This window comes from Canis lupus, chromosome 27 (genome assembly GCF_003254725.2).
Source record: "Canis lupus dingo isolate Sandy chromosome 27, ASM325472v2, whole genome shotgun sequence".
Taxonomy (NCBI): Eukaryota; Metazoa; Chordata; class Mammalia; order Carnivora; family Canidae; genus Canis; species Canis lupus.
In genome coordinates this window covers 26,808,709-26,834,044 of record NC_064269.1, presented here as the reverse complement: position 1 = coordinate 26,834,044, position 25,336 = coordinate 26,808,709, and the positions used below count along the sequence as shown (strand labels likewise).

General features: G+C 35.6%; 1 protein-coding gene across 2 annotated transcripts in view; it reads left to right on the top strand.

Annotated features, from left to right (window-relative positions):
• PDE3A (phosphodiesterase 3A) overlaps window positions 1-25,336 on the top strand; it is a 312,609-nt gene that overhangs the window by 277,084 nt on the left and 10,189 nt on the right. For both annotated transcript variants that reach the window (XM_035707354.2, XM_035707353.2), the window contains exons 7-15: window positions 701-786; window positions 4,139-4,293; window positions 5,672-5,809; window positions 12,625-12,736; window positions 17,638-17,751; window positions 17,893-18,092; window positions 19,926-20,129; window positions 20,808-20,963; window positions 23,275-23,530. In XM_035707354.2, the coding sequence (XP_035563247.1) occupies window positions 701-786; window positions 4,139-4,293; window positions 5,672-5,809; window positions 12,625-12,736; window positions 17,638-17,751; window positions 17,893-18,092; window positions 19,926-20,129; window positions 20,808-20,963; window positions 23,275-23,530 (1,421 nt within the window). The remainder of the gene's footprint in view (window positions 1-700; window positions 787-4,138; window positions 4,294-5,671; window positions 5,810-12,624; window positions 12,737-17,637; window positions 17,752-17,892; window positions 18,093-19,925; window positions 20,130-20,807; window positions 20,964-23,274; window positions 23,531-25,336) is intronic.

Genomic DNA, 25,336 nt, shown 5'->3' with positions numbered 1-25,336 from the left:
TTAATTTTTATTTTGTGGCAAAAAAATAATATATTGCCATTCTCTTTTCACATATGCAATCCTAATGGGCTCTTTGGGAAAAAAAAAATGTCTTCACCCATAGAAATAAATCTAATAATGAAGTTTTTAGGCAAGTACAAAGGGAATGCATTGGGAAAGATTTTTTTTTTAAGATTTTATTTATTTATTCATAAGAGACACACAGAGAGAGGCAGGGACATAGAGAGAGAAGAAGGCTCCCTCTGGGGAGCCTGAATCGGGACTGGATTCCCAGACCCAGGATCATGACCTGAGTGGAAGGCAGACACTCAACCACTGAGCCACCCAGGTGTCCCTGGGGAAGATATTTCTGACTAAGTATGCATCAGCACTTTCAAAATCACTTCTGTAAGCAGGTAGCAGATAATCCCATGATTCTCTAAATAATGTAACAAAATTTTGCCAGTAATTTCAAATGTGGTCTGGACTGTGGAAGAAGATGAGAGTTGAGAGAGAAGCTTCTGACCCTTTATGTTGATCATGCTCTCACTAAAAAGAAAACAGTATATCAGCATCCATGAATAAAGCAAAATGAATTTTGCAAATAAGCGGAAGGTAGAAATGTTTGATTATTATCTATCTTCATGTGTATATAGATGGTGTATGCCTGTGATTTTTTGAAAAGAGAGAATATACTTACAGCTGTTCCAATATTTCTCAGCTGTGGCAGACCATGTCCCCAAGGGAATCCTGCCGATGGGCCCCTGGAGGGAAGCAGTTCAGCCAGTCGGACACCAAGCAGAACAGGTAATTCTTTGTTTGGATTCTGTTCCTCAAAACGGAAATCACTTTACCTTTTTCCCCCCCTCTGATCAGAAAGGTAACGTGTTTCTGATTTTTTAGATGACAATTTTAAAAAGACAGTGAAGAAAAGCAAAATCATCCCTAATCCTACTACCTAACAGTTAATCATGGGTACAGTTTTTATGCAAAACTGTCCAAAATAGTTTTAAATACCTCATTTTAAAAATGTATATGTTTTATATACATTTTATCTAATGTATAAAACTATATAGAAATGTCATTTTATCTTGGACACTGAAGGGCCATCCATTTTAGGATACTCTCTGGAGATATTCATTGCAGACTGAGAAGTGACCCTGCTTAGATCACTGTAAGCATATAAAAATGCTTTTTCTTGAGGCACTATTATGGAGACGTTAAGAACACAGGCATTGGAGCCTGGTTTTATCCTTACTTGGCTACCTATTAATTTGTAATCTCTGTGCCTCAGTTCCTGCATCTGTAAATGGGGTTAATGATAGTACCTACCAAACAGGATTGTTGTAAGAGTTACTTAACATGTATCAAAAACACGAATTTGGAAAGATATTCACTCCTATGTTTACTGCAGCATGATTTACTTTAGACAAGATATGGAAGACCCCTAATATATGATAGAATACTACTCAGCCATAAAAAGAATGAAATCTTGCCAGTTGTGATAACATGGATAGACCTAGAGGGTATTATGCTAAGTGAAATAAGTCAGACAGAGGAATACTAATATCCTATGTGTTCATCGATATGTGGAGAGGAAAACAAACAAACAAACAAATTTGTGAAAAATGCATTTGTAGAAGGGAGGAGAGGAAGGGAATGGATGAAATAAGTGAAGGGAATTAAGAGGTACAGACTTTCAGTTATAAAATAAGTAAGTCATGGGGATGAAGGTAGAGCATAGGGAATGTAGTCAAGAATATTGTAATGACTTTGTATGTTAACTACACTTGTAAGTATTGCATAATATACATAACTATGTATGTTGAATCACTATGTTGTATGCCTGAAACTAATATAATATTGTATGTCAGCTATACTTCAATTTTTAAAAAATCACATAAAACCCTGATAGTATCTGGGTCACTGTAAATACCTCACGTTTGCTGCCATTATTATAATAGTATTTTACTTTTGTTGATGCAACTGTAAGGACTTGATTTTGTTAGTGCTGAAAGTTCACAAGGTAGAAAAAGCCTAGTTTCTCTGAGCTATCAACTTTAAGGTGATAAAGCTTTGTAAGAATGATTCCTAATTATCTACTTCAGCATTTATTAATATATACTTAATATTGATTATTTGCCTATGAGAATGGTTACTGTGGCAATGTACAAAGGTCAAGAGATATACACAAGGATAAATCAAAAGGACACTTCTGATACTATAGCGCTCTGAAGACTCATAATATTCCCTTCTTCATGTCCCTGATCTTCTTTGACTCTACTGGGTTTGATAGAATATGGGAAGTATTTCCTTATCACCTTTGTGATCTCACATAGAGCCGTGGCCTTTGAATGTTCTTCATTTTTTTCCACAAATTCTGGGATTGAAACTTGTCAATTACATTTTCATACTGTGTCTCATTCTTACATAGAACAAGTTGCATGAGAAAGATTGAAGAAAGAGGGATCTTTGGAAAAGTCCTACAAGATACACATGGTTACAATAGGCTACATAACAAAAGCCATTCATTCACTAGCAATGTAAGAAAATTAGACAGCAAATGTATGAGTACATACAACAGTCTGAGAATATCTAAAGCAAAAAAAAAAAAAAAGAATATCCAAAGCAACTGAGAAAGGAGAACACAGTTGGGGCAATACGTTACCTGACTTCAAGACTCAAGCTATAATAATCAAGATAGTGTGGTGTAGGTTTGAGGATCAGCAGACAGATCAAATGGAATAGAATGGAAAGCCCAAATTAGACCCACATCTGCACTGAATTTTCTTTCATTTTTTTTTTAAGATTTTATTTATTTATTCATGAGAGACCCAGAGAAAGAAACAGAGGTGGAGACACAGGCAAAGGGAGAAGCAGGCTCCATGCAAGGAGCCTGACATGGGATTCGATTCTGGGTCTCCAGGATCAAGCCCTGGGCTGAAGGAGGTACTAAACCGCTGAGCCACCCGGGCTGCCCTACATTGAATTTTCAACAAAGATACTAGAGCATTCCAGTAGGGTTGGAAAAAATGAATTTCACCCCATACTTTACACCATATGAAACATTATTCTGAGATAGAGCATAGACCTAAATGTAGAAGCTAAAACAGTAAAGGCTTCTGGAAGAAAACAGAAGAAGATATGTTTGTGACTTAGGGGAAGGCAAAGATTGCTTAGGAATTTAGCAATAACCATAAAAGCAAAAAAATAAAAATAAAAATAAATAAAAAATAAATAACAACAACAAAAACCTAGACTTTATCAAAAGTAAAGAATATAGGAACTAGGTAAGATTTCATGAGTTCAAATTCATGTGGTAAAATTTATCTGGTGTGTACCTTCAACAATTTGCTTATCCTTCCTGTGCCTCAGTTTCCTTTCTGCAAGTGAGGATATCAGTAATGCAGTGATGTGCATTACTTGTGCAGGTTTATATGGACTAGCACAAATGAAACACTTTTCGTAGTATCCAGAACATGGTACTCATTCAGTAAACCATTCAGGCACTTATTCAATGATAAGAAGCTTCTTTTAAGGTCTTTGCCCCTAGAGGCACGTTGGACAGACACTTGATAGTACTCGATTGGGCATCTAGTTAGCATAGTTTAGTGCTGAGTGAAATGGGAGATGGTGGAAGAGACAGATAAGGAAGAAAACCACAGATTCCTAGGGATCAAGATTGGATACATAAGATCTCCCAGGCTCTTAAGCACGTGCTATTGTGCCATGTCCTATAGACCACTTTGTGCATGGGTGTCAACTCCACTTCTCCTACCCATGTGCCCATTCTAGATTTAGTGTTTTAATTAGCTACTCGGTGGTTTCGTGTGTTGTGGGATGCATAAAGGAAAAAGAAACATAAAGTTACAGGATTTTTAAAAAGTATAATTACTACAGAACTAAACATTATGACTGAGGAATTATTCAATGTCATATGAATCACTGATCAACATAATTATGTCCACTTCATTGGATTAAAAAAAATGTCTACTTTTTCCCACTTTACAATCTTACATTCTTGGTGTATAAGCTCATGAAAGCAGTATGTCCCTAAGCACAGTATTTGGCATATGCATTTTAGGAATATTCACTCTAATGGGACTCCCATCTCTTCCATTTGCAAGTTTCATAATAAGCTGTTCTCTTTCAATTGCAGATGACACTACTCAAGTTACCTCTGATTATGAAACCAATAACAACAGTGATAGCAGTGATATTGTACAGAATGAAGATGAGACAGAGTGCCTGAGAGAGCCTCTACGGAAAGCTTCCACTTGTGGAACATACACGCCTGAGACCATGATATTCCTGGTAGCGCCATATCACTTTCCTCATTTATTTACTTCAGAAATTCTTAACTTGACTTAAAAAAAATCGATCCCTGAATCATTAGATTTACAGATGTATCTCTTTTGGGTCACACATGCCTTATACCCATACCCATATGTACCAGTATAATTTTTCCTTATCCAGATTTTATTGATCTCTTCACAATTCTCTTATTTAATGATTAAAAGCACAAGTATTCATCACCACAAGTGATTACAGATATTTCTTAATCCTAGAATCTAAAAGTGTAAGTATGCATAGGAAAAGAATATTTCATCCAGTGAAGCAATATTTTATAAATATTAATCAATAAAAGTGAAATATGTTAGTTGTCTTAGGGCTTCTGCTGGGTTTTTTTCCCTACCACCTCGTTCATTTAGAAAATGTGCCAATATTTATTTTCTTATTATATTAAACTAGGTTTATACTGACACTTAGTATCCATTAAAATATCCTTTAATGAGAGCTTACTTTGTGTGTTTATAGAGATCCATTTAAAGAGAATAAAAGTGTATATTTGAATCAGGTTAATTTCAGGGAGGTAGCAAATAGAAAATAGTTGGCTGTCGTGTAATTATCAATTGCTGCTATTATCATTTTTATCTTATCTGATTTACCACTTATACTTTCAAAGAGATTACCAGATAAAGTAATTGGTAGGTTTCTAATCCTCATTATCTTTATTTATTTTATTTAATTTATTTTTTGGTAAATGTATTCTTAAGAATGTCCTCTTTGGAACCAATTATAAAATGTCTTTATGTTAATATGGCACATGTTTCTTTGGAAGCCATATATCACATGAGTTTCAAAATTAAAATCTATGAAAAATGTGGCAATTATCATCCCACAGGATTAATGCTGATTTTGAGACAATAATATAAATTTGGCTGAGTAGGGAGTGATTAACTCCTCCCCACTCATGGGTTTCTTTTGAGAGTCCAGTATAAGCCAGGAGCTCTCCCAGAAAACTTTACATAAACATATAAAGAGATAAATTTACATACGATTTCAGAATATCCTTAAGTTCTTGAACCTTTAAGAACCCCACAGTACGCGAAAAGCAGTTATATTAACCTATGAAAGAAACATGTATTTTTTTTCTGTAGCATATATGAACCAACAATAGGCAGGCACTTAATAAGTTAAATTCATCATATGAAGCACCATTAGGACATTTTCGCCTTACTTTGGGATCAATGTCTTGTTCGTCTTGATTTTTTTTTTAAATCTCTCATTTACCCTGAGGTTTTAAGTCATTTGTTTTTGTAAACTCAGCTGTTGAATTGGGCTTACCAAAGCACAAATTGCTTTGTAGAAAAACTGTATGTTCTTAAAATATTTTCATCTTCATTTCTAGGACAAGCCAATTCTTGCTCCTGAACCTCTTGTCATGGATAACTTGGACTCAATTATGGAGCAGTTAAATACTTGGAATTTTCCAATTTTTGATTTGGTGGAAAAAATAGGAAGAAAATGTGGCCGTATTCTAAGTCAGGTAAGAAATGCATTCATACATATGACGTTAAATGTAGAAAAAAATTCCTTGGTCAGTTAAAGCTCTGTTCATGCTTGACACTGGTGGTGGATATTGGATGGAGAAAGGAAATTTTAGTACCCAACATTCTGTAGATTCCTTAGTGGTGGATTAACAAAAGGAATTGGAACTTCAAGTGAGTGGAATACCGTTATTATGCAATTAAAATATGTAGTTTTTAAGGCAAAGTGGAAGAGAGCAAGGATACACAAGCAAGATGGAGAAATACATCTGAAATTTATAGAATTCAGCAAAAGAAAAGTAGGTACAGTCTCAAAAGAAGAAAGTTGCCTAATTATAAATAGTAATTTATTGTGTAAATTTTTTTTCTGTTTTTTAAACCTCTTTTTTTTTTTAGGGAGGGAGGGGCAGTAGATGAGGAAGAAACAATCTTAAGAAGGTTCCACACCCAATTCAGAGCCCAATGTGGGGCTTGATCTCATGACACTGAGATCATGACCTGAGCCAAAAGAGCCAAACACTTAACCAACTGAGCCCTTAAAACTTCTGAATATTACAGTGCTTAGGTCTTATCAAGAGTAAGGTATCGTGCAGAAACACATTTCCTTCCATTGCTGTAGAAACATATCTGTGTTTTAATATAGAAAACACCTTTAAGTATCACAAGAAGTATAGAATATGATCTGTTGCTACTTAACAAGACTTTTTGTATTTTTTCCTTAAACCAGACTTACTTTCAAGGCTTCCCACATTAAAAAAAAAAAAAAAAATGTTTCCCTGAGGGAGAAAGAAAACACAGAAATTAAGAAGTTGAACATGTTTGTTCTTAATAAATAAAACACTGAATTTGGTCTATTATCAAACACCTATCAGAATACATACTCAATTAAGGAGGATTATGTAATAATACTTGTCAGCTTATTTAAAAATGTTTCAGGGGTGTTTTCATAGATGGAATAAATATCACTGCAGAGATACTAAAGACCACCAAACTTACATAAGACTTAGGTGAGAATTCAAGACCCAGATTAATTGGAGCAATGAACACCTCCCTGGAGAACACCAGAAGAGAAATCACGTATTGTACTTATTTCTACTCGGTGCATCAGTAGAGATAGGCTTTCTTCAGACATCTCAACAACTCGGAGTGTGGGGCTTCAGGGTGAGGATTCCTGATGCATGAAGGTTTGAAGGTAAAGGATAAAAGGGACTTTTCCTTTGTTTTTCAGTTCTACAAACACAAAGTACTAGTCTAGTGTTCCAGAAGAAAAGTTATGTTCCTGCCTTATAGGGACTAGTAGGGAAATTAGATATGGGTCAAAGTCATGACAATTCAACTTGCTACATACAAAAGAAATGTGCTAAGATGATTGATGGACAATGAAATTCAAAATGATGACAGTCTATGTAGCATATAGTTGCCTCTGCTAGATTTTCTTCCGACCACAAACACCTTGAGGACTGGAATGATAGCCCTTGCACTTTTACTAGGAGTCAATGGTCCCATCTTTCCTCCTTTAACTTCTCCTCAGTTCTAAGCAACATCTTTTAAAATATATTTTTTAAGATTTTGTTTATTTATTCATGAGAGACACACAGAGAGAGGCAGAGACATAGGCAGAGGGAGAAGCAGGCTCTCTGTAAGGAAGCTTAATGTGGAACTTGATCCCAGGAACCTGGGATCACAACCTGAGCCAAAGGCAGACGCTTAACCACTGAACCACCCAGGTGCCCCTAAAATGGTTTTTTCAAGATTTATTTTTTTTTTAGAGAGTGCAAGTAAGCAAGGAAGGGGAGAGACAGAGGGAGAGAGAAACTCAAGTGGACTGTGCTGTGCACAGAGCCAGACTCAGAGTTTGATCTCCCAGCCCTGAGATTAGGACCTGAGCCCAAACCAAGAGTTGGACACTTAACCAACTGTGCCACCCAGGGGCCTTGAAGACAGGTATAATGACAACTATTTTTATCCAGTCCACCTTAGTCTCACACCTCAGGGCTCCTCCTGGGAGGTTTTATATCCCACTTTCTGAAACTCCTTGTAGACTATGTCTCTGAGGGAGTGATTTTACATGAAAATATTTCTGTAATGGTGCCCTGGAAGAAGAGGTGGCAGTGGGCCAGGAAGACTTCTTTTTTATTCTTTTTTATTCACTGCAGAGTGTGGTTCCTATAAAGAGAAAAATTTCACATGTTCTGTATTTAATCCGTAGATCACAGACCTCCCCTCCACAAACTCTGTGACTTAATCTCCTCAGTAACTTTGATGCAAATAATGTGTCTAATCTCTGTTCTTCAGAAGAAGAAACTATAGCTTAAAAGAGCCTATACCATTTATCTGAAGTCATAGGGTAGATTTTAGACATATGATTTGAATCCAGATGTAGCCATATCAGAAAACCATACTTGTAGTCTTCATTTACCTTCAGCAGTTTCTCAGCACCCCCATAAAACCCATGACTTATTCTGTCTTCAACACTCTGAACAGAGAGCTGGAGCCAGTAGAAAAGCGGTTATTCTAACAGTCAGCTTTTTAGCACTAGTGACAAAATAGCAAATACTATATTTGCTATACTAATACAGGTCCCTCTATACCTAGCTCCCCTTGAAGTTCTGGGAGCTGGGGGTGACACTTGACCAGCTTTGCCACAAAATATTTTTAAGAGTCCTGGATAGGAGTACAGAGCAGAAAGATGAGATATAATGAACAATTAGATTGCAATAAAATTCACTAATGTGTTTTTCTTCCAGTCACCTTCCAGAAAGAAATACATAGCTACATGAGCCTTAGTATGTCACTGTTTATCTTTCCAATTTACAAAACATTGAACTTCGAGAAAATGCAGTTTTGTCTTACTGAGTAGAACTTTATGGGTTTTCTCTTTGATTTAAGTTTATAAGCACAAAATCATGACATTTTCACTGTGTGAAAGGCATACTTGTTTCACCTTTAGTAAGACTGTGGGACAGCTGAAATGAATTAACTTGAACATTCCGAGAAATCACCTTTTGGCTGAAACTACACAGAAAAAGTCCTACTTCAAAAGATTTTTAAAGAGACATATGTGCAATGGAAATGACTTTTCAGTCTCAGTATACTGACTGCCTTCTTGATGATTATCATGTTTATTTTAACAAATTTTAAAGGACATGGTTCAAAAAAAAAAAGGACATGGTTCAAGTTTGGAAATAGTACTTACTTTTTCCAATTACCAATATTTACCAGATTAATGGTATCTTTGTGAGTTTAAGTTATTGGTGGTTGATTCTTTAACAGCATGTTGGTGAAAATTCTCTTATTTTAAAATCATACTCTAAAATATCCTGTTGTCTTACTCTTTTAAGTGTTTAAGGTAATAGTAGAAGAAAACCTTAGTTATTTACAATCCTAACAACATTGCTTTTCAAATACTAGTGGTACAATTTGCAGCAGTTTAGAGTACAAAATCTGAAGCCAAAAGGCTTGGCTTGAATTCTGGTTCTGATAATGTTGTCAGATGTGTGATCTTGGACAAGTCACTGAAGTAACATGCATAGTTAAATCCATTAGGTATTTATAAACAAAAACTCAAATATAGACCAAAGCAGTAGTAAATAGGAGATAACAACAACAACAACAACAACAACAAAAGAAAACCTAGCTTGAAATATTACAGAAATCATAAACTTCACTTTCTGTTGCCTTTGGGGGGGGGGGGGCGTTGTGGGGCGAGGGAGAGAAGAAGAGAAAAGGAAAGAATCTCAAGCAAACTCCATGCCCAGTACAAGCCCAATGCTGGGCTCAACCTCACAACCCTTAGATTATGACCTGAAAAAATCAAGAGTCTGATGCTTAACCAACCGAATCACTCAGGTGCCCCTGTTGCATTTTTAAAGGGAGGAGATAGGCATTATATGTTATGCACAAAAAGGACAAAATTTAAATGTACTTGCCATTCAGAGTGAAGAAAAGCATTGAGAAGTTAATGTACATAATATAGAATCTGTTCCCAACTTAACTACAGTAATCCTTTTAAAATATAAGTCAAACGGGGTGCCTGGGTGGCTCAGGTCATGATCCTAGGGTTCTGGAATGGAGTGCTGCATCCGCTCCATGCTCAGTAGGGGGTCTACTTCTCCCTCTTACTCTGTCCCTCCCCTGCTCAGACTCCTTCTCTCTCTTTCAAGTAAATAAAACCTTAAAAAAAGAAAAAAATAAGTCAAATAAAGTCACTTCCTGCTCCAGTCACTACCTCCAGTCAGTGGCTCTCTACCTCAGAGAAAAAATATTAAAATGATCAGTCTGGCTATCAAACCCCAAGATTACACGGTGCCACATTCCACTTTGCCATTGCTAACTTAAATTCTCCTCCTGTCCTCATTCATTCTGAAAGCCATGCTGGCTTATTTGCTGTTTCTTGAGTACAGGGCCTTTGCACAGGCCTTTTTTCCTGTATAGAAAACTTTGTTCTTAGATATCCATGTACCTCAGTCTATGTCTCCTTCACTTCTTTGCCCAAATGTCACCTGGATATGCCTACTCTAACCACCATACCTAAAAAAGCAAATTCTGTAGCTTCCCTATCCAGTCCTCCATGCTTGTTCTCCTTTTTCTTTTTCTATATTACTTACTACTTTCTTTTTTTTTTAAGATTTTATTTATTTACTCATAAGAGACTGTGGAGAGAGAGAGAGAGAGAGGGGCAGAGACACAGACAGAGGTAGAAGCAGGTTCCATGCAGGGAGCCTGATGTGGGACTCAATCCTGGGTCTACAAGATCAGGTCCTCGGCCGAAGGCGGCACTAAACTGCTGAGCCACCTGGGCTGCCCCTACTTACTACTTTCTATCATAGTGTATACTTTACTTATTATATCTGTTGTTTACTGCCCTCCCCTGCTAAATAGACAATGAGCTCCCTGAAGGAAGAGATCTTTGTTTTTGTTCATCTGCATATATGCCTCATATGCAGAAGAGTATCTGGCATGTGGTGGGCACTCAATAAATGTATACTGAATGAATAATTTTTTGGTTATTCAGCCTAAATAGGTAAACTGAGGCAAGCTCAAAATTGTCAGAAGGATGAGTATATTCAGGAATAGCAGAGGAAGTACAATATAGGCTGTGCAAACTGTAGTTGCGCTCACTACAGTGAGTCTCCTGAGGGTTTGGTGTATTATAGGCAGGGATTGTATAGAGGGGTAGTTCAGTTAGAGTCCATTAAAATCAAAAACAAATGGAGACCAGGTTTGAAATTGCTTGAGTAGACAAAACCAGTGTAGTCATACAAGCAAAGCTCGAGTCAGCTTATTTTGCCAGACCAGACCAACCTGGATTATTCCTTGTTCATGCCTCTGGAAACTATAAGTACAACTTCCTTAGGTTGATACGAAGCAACTCCTGATCAACTCCATACCATTTAAGAAAATTCCAATGTTACTGCTTTTCTAAAAATTGGTCATTTATAGGAAATCAGTCTCTCGGACCTTGAATTTTGTTTTTCTGAGGGCACGTGCATGAGATTTTTTTGTTTCATCTCCTCCAGTTTCATTTTAGATTGAAATTCCATTATAGTTTTATATATAGAGAGGCATAATATGTAGACAAACATATAGACATATAGTTTTATATATAGATATATATGATAAACACGGAGTACATAATTAAAGGAGTATTATTGAATTTAAATAGATTTAAAGTCAGTAACAAAACATAGAAATTTAGCTAAGAAACAGCATACAACAGATTGAGAAGAAATATTTCAAGACAACTTTAAGAAGAGATGCAGATAACAAAAATGACAAGGGCAGCCCAGGTGCCTCAGCAGTTTAGCGCCACCTTCAGCCCAGGGCCTGATCCTGGGAACCCGGGATCTAGTCCCGTGTTGGGCTCCCTGCATGGAGCCTGCTTCTCCCTCTGCCTATGTCTCAGTCTCTCTCTCTCTCTCTCTCTCTCTTTCTCTCTTTCTCTCTCTCTGTCTCTCATGAATAAATAAATAAAATCTTTTAAAAAAAAATGACGAGTAGTTCTTTCTTAAAGTCTCCTGAGTTCTAACCAACACTGTGCCTTTGTGACTTGCAGTAAGGCCACTTGAAATGGTGCTGCACTCGGTTCTGCCATGTGAATAACCATTCCCCTTCCCATTACCTTCTTCGGTGCCTTTATCACTTTTTTCTCCATCATTTGCATGTCAAATATACCAGCTACGTACGTAGATATTCACTGGATTTGGGTCGGTAGAGCTGTGAATGCAATTGGAAGGAGAATAAATATTTGGAAGAGAAAGAGAAAACAGGGAAGGAAGAAATAATTTAGATGTTGTTATTCATACTGCATAAGAATAAATCAGTTTTTTCTATGTATTTAGTCCAAGTAACCGTTTTTCTCTCTCTCATTCTTTCCCCTTATCCTTCACTAAGTTACAGCTCCAAATCCCTTATCTTCTGGAAAGATTTAAAAAACAATTAATCCAAATTAAAGCTTCTCTCATTTGTTAGTGCTTACAGTATGCACTATACAATGAATGCTTTAATAAGTAGGATTCTCTAGTAATTGATATCACACACAGTTAAGTGCCTTGACATGTTTCTCTAATGTATACTGTTGTTTAGGTTGGTTGTTTTCTTGGTTGTATGTCCCCATCTTTAAAAACAGATTAAATACCCCTTATGGTCAGGGGCTATAGGGTCTAGACACATAGAGTTCTTCAATACTCACTTGACTTCTTGTTCCCAATAAGTGTGTCCTTGCTGGCCAGGAATTTTTTGTTTTAATTTTTTTTCTTTTTTGTGTCTAATACACACAGGGATGTTTTATAAAGCTTTGTCTTTCTCTTTATAGGTATCATACAGACTTTTTGAAGACATGGGTCTCTTCGAAGCTTTCAAAATTCCAGTTAGAGAATTTATGAATTATTTTCATGCTTTGGAGATTGGATACAGGGAAATTCCTTGTAAGTATAAGTTATCTGTGAAATAATGCTTTTCAAATTTGCCGAATTTGCAATGGGTAATGGGTTATTGAATCATTGGCAGCTAGCAGAGGACTACATATAGTAAACACTGGATGTGGCCACATGGTATAGTGATTACAAGGTTATAGCCTGTTTCAGAATCCTGGATCCTTCACTTCTCTGCTGTCAATGACCATAGTCTTACTTCACCTCTGCATGCCTCATTTCTTAATCTGTAAAATGGGGCTCATAATATCAGCTTCATAGGATTGTTATGAGGATAAAATGTGGTAATAAATCTAAAGGGGTTATAATAGTGCCTTCATGTAGTAAGCCAGTTTAAGTGTGTGCTTTATAAATAATGAAATGTTAAATTTATTACTCATTTTATAATATACTCTTCTTATTGGGTGAATTCAACTTTTGTTCTGGCGACTGCAGAGTTAAATCATGAACTCTTGACATGTTTTCTTTTTTCTTTTCTTTTTTTTTTTTTTGACATGTTTTCAATATAAGAAAAACCTGGCTGGGGTAGAGGGACAGGTGCATAATAGTCTAATCTTGGAAAATGGAACAAAAGAGGCACCTTAAAGTGATTGTGAAGAAATTATTGGAAATATTTTAAAAATCAGATAAATGTGAAGACCAAAGGAAGAGACACAACCAAGTCTTCAAGTTTATGAACTTTAAATATTATGAGAATAATTTTATTTATAATAATGCAAAGTTTGAACAGAGAGGAGATGTTAAATTTTGAATATGGAGCATTTCTGGTATCATCTGAATATGAGAGTAAAATCACCATACATGCTAAAAAATATATAGAACTGAAGAAAATGTGCAAAAATCAGGGAATGCAGGGAAGGGAAGTTGTGGAAATGTGCAGAAATCATGGGGTATTTTTAAAAAATAAATGCATAGCAAGAGAAGTAGCCAGATGTCATACATTGATTGAAGCATGCCTTAAATATGTGTCGTTCAAATCATGTTTTAAGTTATAAATTTGCTTTTATATACCTTAGGGGAGGTGTATCTCCCTCAAGGGCAAAGTACAGATATTTCCAGAAAGGAGTTGTACAGTGATCCATTATTAACATTGTTTTTCAAAGTGGCATCCACATGCTACATGAGAATGAAAATACACAGCTGATAGTGTGTGATAGGAGAAAAGAATGAAGAATTGGATCTACAAATGAGATTTGTTGGAGAATATGGGACCAAAATGCAGATAAGACAAGACAGTGGGTGTAGAGGAGAAAGGAGCTTAAGAGTACTGGGTCTCTTGGAAAAGTCTGGGGCAGCCCCGGTGGCTCAGCGGTTTAGCGCCACCTTCAGCCCAGGGTGTGATCGTGGAGACCCTGGATCCAGTCCCGCATCAGGCTTCCTGCATGGAGCCTGCTTCTCCCTCTGCCTGTGTCTCTGCCTCTCTCTCTCTCTCTCTCTCTCTCTCTCTGTCTCTCATGAATAAATAAAAATCTTAAAAAAAAGAAAAAAGAAAACTCTGGCCAGTAGGGCCAAGGAAATTGACAGAAGTGAAAAAGGGGTATTTTGAAAGAATCTCAAACAAGCCTTGCTTTCTTAATACCATTTTCCCAGGGCACACCCTGGTTGGATGCCAGTGATTCACATAAGTGTTACTGATTTTTCAACAGCTAGTCATCAGACTAAATTTACAAATTGTTATATTTCCAAATGTATTTCAGTGACATGATCAGCTATAGCCAAGTCCATTAAGTACCAATTGATATAATAACTACTAACTTTTCTCTAGGCAGTATGTCATAAAATCATAGGGAAAGTTGATCAGTACTTAAGTGTAAAAAGAAGTTTCCAGATTTAAATTTTATTCTTCATTTTTATATTTTCTTATTTTACAACCGAATAGATTTTTTTTTCTGAAATAGTGGGTTCTTCGTTCCATGTGAAAATAATTTGTTATAATAAACCTGCTTGCTCTCTTAGGAACCCTAGACACTTTCTTGTATAGGGAATTCATTTATATCTTCTCACAGAAAAGTTTTAGCTTGACTGGTGATCCCTTTTTAAATAGTGATTTTTGCATGTGGTAGTGTTATAAATTCAGATTAATTTAGATATTTATTAAAAGCTTTGTTTATCATCAATTATAGTTATCTTATACAAAAATTTGTTGTATGTATCCTTACTTTAATGTCTACTCCTAGAGAACTATATTTCTAATAGCTGTGTCTAAATAAACCCATACCTAAATGAAAAAGCCCAAAATGGGATTAGCTTTAATATGACAATGACCTAAAATAGTAGAAACTAAATTTTATTATACTTTTAAGCACACTTTTAACAATTTTTAAGAGAAGAGGAAAATATAACAACCTTTAAATTTTTACCCAGAACCCTTACTAAAATTTGAAGAATCTAGATTTAAAAATAGACACATTTGTAGGTAGGTAGATATTTCATGGAATAGCAGTGGGATGAGATATAAATATAGGCAATTCACTGATAAAGATATGATACCGAATATATATTTGTTCAATAAAGATTAGGATAAATTAAGGTATAATTGATACCCAATTGCCCAGAGAAATAAATAATGTTCATTGTCGTTCACAGTCCCTTTCAGTTGGGCATACTGGCAAGTAAAGAAGATAAATCATCAGGTCTTGTTCATTCATTAATTCAAAGTTAGTTTTGAGAATGCTTCTTCTATTTTCAGAAACTTTCATCTCTAAAATATATTCTTCCTAAAATCAATCATTCTTGTTATTGAAGTTGGAGAAATGAGGAGAGTGGCAGTGATGAGAATAATTTTATTCCGTGTTTAGTTCAGTTCAATTAAGCTATATGTCATGTGCCCATCAGTTTTTAAACTAGACACCGAGGTGGCATGGGACAAGCTAGAAAAGCAAAACTATTTTAGTATTTACTATATTCCAAAGGCAAAAAGTGTTTAAAGTGTCACTTCTCTTTAATACATTTCCAAAGGAGTATAGACAGAATTTAAATTGAAAATCTAAATCTATAGGGCAAAAAATTTTACATTTAACTCCAGCCCTCCTTCCTTGCTAGCTCACTTCATCTCTGTTCTTGAGGGAAAAGGAGAAAGTTGAAAAAACAAGTGTATTAAGACAGAAAAGGGAGATGGGTAGACTATGGGAATGAGATGAGGCATGTTATGTGTTAGTGTGTGTGTGTTGGCAGAGGGGCAGAAGGACAGAGCCTTGCCAGATGGGTGAAAAACTATCAAAAGAGTTGGGGGTTTGTCCAAAATGCAGAGATGAAGGAAGAGGGATGATCATAATAAAGATAGCTCTAATACCATTCCTTCTCCCTCTCAGTTGCCTACTGTGGCTATGAGAAGAGGAATTTTTAAGCATATTTCTGTGTAGGGAAATAAGCAGCATCCACCTGCCTTCCTTCTGTGTGCCACTAACACCAAAAATGTTGGTTTTTTGAGGGGCACTTGGGTGGCTCAGTTGGTTAAGCATCTGCCTTCAGTTCGGGTCTTGATTCAAGGATCCTGGGAAGGAGCCCTGATCCGGCTCCACTCTCAGTGGGGAGTCTGCTGCTCCCTCTGCCCGTCCCTGCCCCCACTCGTGCTCTCTCTCTCTCTCTCTTTCTCATATAAACAAATAAAATCTTTTTTAAAAAAAATCTTATATTTTTTCTTTCTTCCCTGACCAGAGAGACCAGATGTTCTCTCCAATTCCCATTATCATTATCACTGTTCTCTATTTTCTCTTTCTCTGTTCAGTATTATTCAGAGATGTAATCTACTATATTGGAAGAAACTGTATTACGTAGTTGGTTATTGGAAATAGAGTATGTAAAGTTAGCATGCTTAAGTATAGCAATCAATGAAATATTGTGAAGTCCAGTAAACAAAAAAGCTTGAAAGAATTGCACCAGGAAAAGGTGAGCCAAGAACGCACCAGGCCTTTAGTCATAGTTCAATAGAAGCTGAACTGCATGTATAAAATAGACCCTCTTCCCATGATAATGATGTTGTAACTAGAAGATTTGGTTTTCCCATAGATTTTGCTCTTCTAAGTGATCCAACTCCTACATTAATGTGCAAGGAAGTTTTTATTTTTCTCTTCAGATATTTCCTAGAGCTGTATTGCCATATTAGAATTTTTAGATCAGAGAACATCATTGATTGTGGTTTTCAATTCTGCTTTATGAATTTAACATATATGTATATAATTATTATTTTTTACCAGTGTTTTGAGTTGGATACAAAAGAATAGTACTATGTTTCATTCACAGAATATATTTGCATGTTATTACCAGATATGAAATATTGAGTGGTATAGACCATTGGTCTGACCTAGTTGAAGTATGTCATGGGTCTTTCTTTATTCTGGTCCTCTGCATAATCTTATACAGGGACATGGAAATAAGTATAAGGATAAATATCACAGTGATTGCACATAGTGAGCTTTCTTTTTTTTTTTTTTTAAGATTTTATTTATTTTTTCATGGAGATGCAGAGAGAGAGAGAGGCAGAGACACAGGCAGAGGGAGAAGCAGGCTCCACGCAGAGAGCCTGACGTGGGACTCAATCCAGGGTCACGCCTTTGGCTGCAGGCGGCGCTAAACCACTGCGCCACCAGGGCTGCCCCATAGTGAGCTTTCTATGGATGTTAGGTTTCTGGTAGATTCTGGACAGATTTTTTTCCCTTCAGACATCTGCATGCATAATGAACATTATGTGTGCTTCCCACCCCCCACCCCTGGTAACTATGAATATTATGGAGTCATGGAAGAGTAATCAAAGAGCATTTGTCCTAGAAAGTTTGGCTGCCTTTCACTGGGGTATTAAAATATTAAGACTAAACTCTTTATCCAGTAGATGGCACTCTTAGTCCTTGGACCCCAAAGTTCACAAATTAATGACTTTTCCTTTGCATTGGTTACAGATCATAACAGAATTCATGCCACTGATGTTTTACATGCTGTTTGGTATCTTACTACACAACCTATTCCGGGCCACTCAACTGTGATTAATGATCATGGATCAACAAGTGATTCAGGTACGTATTAAGTACATCTGTGCTCCCTTGTTAACTGGTGGGGAAGGTTGGGAGGGGAAGCATTTCTTTAAAAAAGGAGGTCAAAACAAATAGTATCAGTTTAATACTTTTAAAAATTTCTATTTAATTTTCTCTTCTCAGATTCTGACAGTGGATTTACACATGGACATATGGGATATGTATTCTCAAAAATGTATAATGTACCTGATGATAAATACGGATGTTTATCTGGAAATATCCCTGCTTTAGAGTTAATGGCACTATATGTGGCTGCAGCCATGCATGATTATGATCACCCAGGAAGGACTAATGCTTTCCTGGTTGCAACTAGTGCTCCTCAGGTAAATCTTTCAATTTTGATTAGAAGAAAGAATTCTATTTAGAGATTTTTCCAAAGAAAATTAATTTTCTAAGTTTACTTATAATGGGGACCAAATGAATATGAGCCAAACTATATTTAGCCCTAGGGCAGAATTCTTAGAGACCAAGCTAATTTTGAAAAGATACCGTGTTTGTTCCAGGATATTAATGGCAGCTATGCAACTTTATTACCCATGGGAATCCCTTCTCAGTTTTCTTCTTAAGAAGAAAAACTAGTTGAATCCATATTAATGAACCTTCTCAACAAAGAAAATCCAACCTATACAAAAGTGCCTTTTGAAACTATTAAAGAACCAGATCTTTCTTGAACTTTTAATTTTGCAAGTCGTCTTTGTATATAAATCCCATTCCTTTGAAGTATATTCATCATAACAACTGTGATTCTTATGACATTTCTATTGGTTAGTAGGATTTAAGCATCAATTTATTTCATTCATTTGAGGGAATTTTTTTTTACCTAAATATAGTATTCCAAAAACAATAACTTTTAAGAAGTCCATTTTCTTATATACTTCAATTTAGGTCAAAAATTAATCATCTGAGTATCTCAGATCTCCATCTATACAATGAAATTCAGTAAGTTTCTCCTTGATTTAATTAGTTGGTTCTGTGTTGCTAAGTATTCTGAGATCCTGTTTTTCTTTCTAAGTGATCTAGAAGTCAAATCTCATACTTTTTTTTCTTATTTTTTGTCTTTTACCCATTTCTCATCCATTTCCACCTGTTGTAGAGACTAGAATTTTCTTCTAATCTGTATGCAATAAAAATATCCTGATTTTTTTCTTCCCTGACTGCCTACTTTATTTCAGCATAACCTTCATATACCAGAATTATTTTCCCTAAAAATGGGCAAATCATTTTGTCAGCACTATTTATCATTCATATTTTCCTACACATTGTGTGCATTTTTACTTAGTTCAATTTAAATTTTCATGTGCCTTGTCTTTCTTTTTTATCCTTCTTTCTTTTTTTCCTGTATTGTCTATCTACCACACTAGTCTTCAAGTGATGTTTAGGTAACTTCCTCTTCTTTTGCGGTATCCCTCAGCATTATTCGGGAATTCCAAGCAAGTATATATTTATTATATACCTTTAATTACTAGTTGAAGGGTGAAATCTTCTATGGCTGCTTGTAGGGTGAGAATGTTTTAAATTATAAGCTCCAGGTATCCCTGGGTGTCTCAGTGGTCTAGCACCTGCCTTCGGCCCAGGGCATGATCCTGGAGTCCTGGGATCCAGTTCCACATCAGGCTCCCTGGATGGAGTCTGCTTCTCCTTCTGCCTGTGTCTCTGCCTCTCTCTCTCTCTGTGTGTATGTCTTGCATTAATAAATAAATAAAATCTTAAAAAATAATAAAAATAAATGATAAGCTCCTCAGGGAGTCCATTCATATTTATTAGTTATATGTGCTTAAGAATCAGTCTTACTCTAGATGCAGAAAGTAACTGAGTTACCTCCTAGGGATTTTCGTACATTTTCATTTTTTAATAGTTAAATTCCTGTGCAAAGAAGTTTGTTAAAAGCTAGCTCTAAACCCCTCATTTGCAGGAGTTTGGAATAAACTTTCAGGGAAATGGACTTCATCTTACAAAAAAAGGAAATTTTAACCAAGAAAAGTAATCAACAGTCAGTGTAATTATAGTATGGAATTTTTCTTAACCAACAGTCACAAGATTACATTTGTATGTTCCATGATAAAAGAGGATCCTGAAAGCTTTACCTGTTATGTATTTTTATGATTTTTTTTTAATTTAAAAGTTGAGCCCTTCAAGTTTTTTCTTTTTTTGCCCAGGCGGTGCTCTATAATGATCGTTCAGTTTTGGAGAATCATCACGCAGCTGCTGCATGGAATCTTTTCATGTCCCGGCCAGAGTACAACTTCTTAGTTAACCTTGACCATGTGGAATTTAAGCATTTTCGTTTCCTTGTCATTGAAGCAATTTTGGCCACTGACCTGAAGAAACACTTTGATTTTGTAGCCAAATTTAATGCCAAGGTAACTAGATTTGTACCAGTCTTCATTTTATGACCATATTGAAAGATGTCATGGAATCAGAGTGTGGAACAAAACTTACTGCTTTCACCTCTTATATGTCAAATGTGAAAATGAAATGCAATGAAATGTTTAACCAGAAGCAGATATGTGGGCAATGGTCCCAATCTAGAAATCTAAGAAGTTGAGGTTCTGTCTACATATATATTATAGTTTGTGCTGCAGAGAAATAAAATTCTCACTGTCATTGTGTTTTTTGTTTCATTTAATTTGCTCACTATGGTATATACTAACATAGATTATCTGGCTACTGCCGGATAGGTCAAAACCGGGAAACAAAATTTCATATATCAAACATAAATATCTAAATGTTAACTTAAGAAAATTTCTTATCATTTGTAGCTATATTTATTCATGGATAATTGGTAATTATCAATTTTAAATAGCATTTATTTTCAGTTCTATAATTAATAATTTTACCTATCATTTTTAATTTTATTTTTCGGATGAGCTATTTTACTATTATGCAAGCCAATAACATTTTAAATAGCTAAGAAGTTTCTAGTTTCTTGGTATTCTGATTTCTACATGTTAAGAAGATAATAAATATGTTGTTTATTCTTTTATTCAAATTTTCCTTTCATTGAGGCAAAACATATTTTACCCTTACCCCTCAAACAGGTGAATGATGATGTTGGAATAGACTGGACCAATGAAAACGATCGTCTACTGGTTTGCCAAATGTGTATAAAGTTGGCTGATATAAATGGGCCAGCTAAATGTAAAGAGCTCCATCTTCAGTGGACAGAGGGTATTGTCAATGAGTTTTATGAACAGGTAACTATTTTTTAAATTTTTTTTAAAGATTTTATTTATTTATTCATGAGAGACACACACAGAGAGAGGCAGAGACATAGCAGAGAGACAAGCAGGCTCCATGCAGGTAGCCCAATGTGGGACTCGATCCCGGGACTCCAGGATCATGCCCTGGGTCAAAGGCAGGTGCTCAACTGCTGAGCCACCCACACATCCGGTAACTATTTATCTTAATCCATACTTAGGCTGCTCATAAATTCGCAAAAGCTGTGGAAGTCTGATTGGTCCTTTATATTCACACTAACATCAGAAAACTCAAAATTCAAAGAAAAAATTATTTGCAAGTATTGCAGGGGGTGGAGGTGGGGGCAGGAGAAGATGTTGAAATAATGAAATGATGTAGACATTAGGAAGACCATTGACATATTTTTTAAATAAATTTATTATAATAGATGCTCATTTAAATTTATATGGATGACTGTACATCAGATTATTTACTCCTAATAGTCAATAATAACAGCATATGAAAAAAACTTTAAAAATAGGCATTTTACTTGACATCATTATGTCAAATCACTGAAAACTCTAACACAAAATATAAGCATGCGTTCATCTTCCCCATAATTCCGTACACTGATCAGATTATACATGAAACTGAGTATTGTGAACTACTCTTTTAAGAGGAATCCAGAGGTAGTAGAGCATAGATAAAGGACAGGGATCAGTGGCATAAAAGGACACTGGAAGGGAGGTAGATGGGGGGATGGGATAACTGGGTAATGGGCATTAAGGAGGGCACTTGATATAATGAGCACTGGGTGTTATATACAACTGATGAATCACTAACTTCTACTCCTGAATCTAATAATACAGTATATGTTAATTAAATTGAATTTAAATAAAAAAAAATTTAAAAGTGAAGGTAATTACCCTGCAGGGAAATGGAGGTGATATAATAACTCTCTTCAGACACTTTAAAGACTGATACACAAAATTAGGACTAAGTGTATCATACATTGTTGCAGAGATTAGAGAAAATAAAGTTTCACTTAACACAGGATCTAATTTATAAGAAACATTAGATTTCTTTCTGCTTCTCTAAAAACGTTGTGAATATAACCACAATATAGAAGTTATAGGGAGATAGATTTCAAGACAATATGAGGAAGAAACTTGTATTATAAAGGCATCCAGAAATAAGATGAGGCACTTTTTTAAGTAATAAATTGCTTGTCACTGGACATATTTGAAGAAGGATTAGAAAGCTGTTTTGTGAGTTTTATAGACAGGACTCATACATAGAACAAAATGTTTGTACTTTCTAGAAAATACTGTATTGCCTTTTCTAGAAATGAGATTAATTCATAATTAATTCTCAAATATTGAAATACAAAAAAATAGGAGTGCCTGGGTGGCTCAGTTGGTTAAACATCTGTTCTTGGCTCAGGTCATGATCCCAGGGTCCTGGGATCCAGCCTTGCATGGGGCTTCCTGCTCAAGGATGAGGCCACTTCTTCCCTTTACCTTGCTCATTGTCTGTCTCTCAACTAAATAAAAATCTTTAAAAAAATAAATTACAAAGTAAAATACAAAAATACAAAAAAATAAAAAGATAACCCATTTATAATAATTATTCTACTACATGGGCATAATCATTGTTGGTATTTCAGTATATTTCCTTTATTAATTTTGCTAGGTGACTGCTGGTTTACATACAGTCTGTTTTTTTTTTTTTTTGGAGAGATTTGATGTAGCTCAAAATAAAAACACTTGCACAGTAGTATCAGTAGTATTATTAAACATATTGACAAATAGAAGTATCAGAAACCATATAATCACAGAACATATAATTCAACCAAAAGCTAGGATTAGGTAGCACATTTAATTGAGCAATAAATTATTCTAAGCTTTACTTACAGCCAAGGCAAAAGAAAGAAAACATGACTGACAGATTATATATTTGTTTCATAATTATTCCCAGCATTGCATTTTGAAGTGCATTTATACTCTAATAGAACAAGGAGTGACATATGATAAGAAATACCATCTCCCAACACATTAGACCATTTCTTCTATTGCCCCTTAATCAAAAGCCAAAACCTCAAGATCACAAAAGTGATAAAAGACAACAAAGCATTTTTACTGGGATCTTAGTAATTTAGTTAGAATCTTTTAGCAGTCAAGTAAAAGAAGGAGTTCACACATGAATGTCTGGGTTCTTACATAATTGCAAATTTTATGTGCCAAGTGAATGTTGACTTTACTAGTATTTTAAACTTTTCATGTCCTTTATTTTTCTGGTTGACTGTTCATGCTAAATTCCTATTTCTAGGGTGATGAAGAGGCCAGCCTTGGGTTACCAATAAGCCCCTTCATGGACCGCTCTGCCCCTCAGTTGGCCAATCTTCAGGAATCCTTCATCTCTCACATTGTGGGTCCTCTGTGCAATTCCTATGATTCAGCAGGGCTAATGCCAGGGAAATGGGTGGAAGATAGTGATGAGTCAGGAGATACTGATGACCCAGAAGAAGAAGAGGAAGAGGAAGCACCAAATGAAGAGGAAACCTGTGAAAATAATGAATCTCCAAGTAAGTTTTATAAAATCTCTTTCTAGTGTGTTTTTCCTAGGATTTTTTAAACATAAGTTCAGATGAATTTTATGCTTCTCCTAAATTACATAGTTTGTGTCCACATATAATCTGCATCTGATTGTGAATAACTGACCTTCCCTAATATCATAATAAAAGAAATTATAGACTGTGGAATCCATTATAATACCATGTTCAACAAAGATACAGCCTCAATTATGAAGTAAAAAAAAATTAAATAATTGAAGCCCATTCTTCAGAGTTTCTTAATGATTTAGAGATGAAAGGAATTGGAGATACCATATAGCAACCATAGACTTTTGTTGGCTTAGTTTGAGAGAGGCCTTGTGAAGGAGTAAGAGGTAGTTATTATTCATCTAAGTAACAGACATTTATTAGGCACCTACTTTGTGCCAGGCATCCTTCCAGGTACTGAAGATAGAGCCATGAACAAATCAGACAAAATATAAATATATCCTGCCCTTTTAGGCTTTTTTTCCAGGGGAGTCAGTGGACCCTAAGCAAGGCAAATCAGTAAGTCTCTAACTTACTGATAAATGTGAGGTACTGATAAATGCTAAAGTTAAAAAAAAAAAAAAAAGGAAGAAGGATAGGAAATATTGCAGAGAAAGATTAAGATTTTAGATCAGGTAGCCATAAATGATTTAAATAAAAAAGAGATTTAAAGAAGAACAGACTGAAAATGGGGGAGTGATCCATGCAAGTACAGGTGGAAAAAGCATGCCAAAGAGAGAGAAAAACAAACCATGTAAAGGTCCTGAGGTGGGCGTTGGCTGGGTATTCAAGAAGCATTGGGGGGGCTAAGGTGGCTGAGTTAGAGAAAAGGGGATGAAGAAGCAGCAGGAGAGAGGTGTGGGGAGCCCAATGATACAGGGTTTGGAGGTGGGGCTCTGCAGTGTGTGGAGTTTGGCTTGCGAGAAGCCATCTGATTTTGGGCAGAAAAGTTAGCTGAGTCAGCTTACATTTTAAATGGATTGCTTCATCTACTGTATTGAGTTTGGGGTGGGAGCAAGGGTAATAAATTAAGAAGCTGTTGAAATTACCCAAGTGAGAAAGGACTGTGGCTCTGAACCAGACAGAGTAGTGGTATTAGTGACAATGAAAACTGTTTCCATATGGTCATTGATTTGGAGCACATCATGTAGCCAACCTAATCCATTTTAATTTACCTGACTATAAAACAAGATTATTTTTCTTCATGTTTTGAAATATTCTCTGTTATATCTCCAGTCACAGGGAGGAGGGTCAAACAGTGAAATTAGTAAAATCCATAACCCTTATAGTGACATTGCATAAATCCTGTTTTTGTATTCATGAACACATAGTATGCAGTTTACATCTACCTTCATAAAGAAAGTATAGTTGTAATATTTTTTGAAGTGCTTACCCAAAATATTACCAAAGAAACACATTCTGATTATTTGTTCCTATTTTTTATTCAGCACAGTCAGGAAAATTCATGACTCAGTTCATCTCGACCATCCAGTAAATATAGTTTAACATGGGTATTGACCCATTTTGCCCTCATATAAATACTCTATTGTAAGCTTACAAAACAGAGATAGGGAGAACTTTATCAAGTATAAACTAATGAGGGTTTTGCAAATTTAGTTTTAGGTCAAATTTTTGCCTAAGTTCTATCCTATGTATTAACTTTGGTATAGAATGAGGGGAAAGGCAAAAAATTATTTCCATTCAATATTCTATTATTGAAGTAGTTATATTTTGTTTCTCTGGTGCTTATAAAAAGGTTTCCATTAGCAGTTTGGGGCTAATCTTGAGATT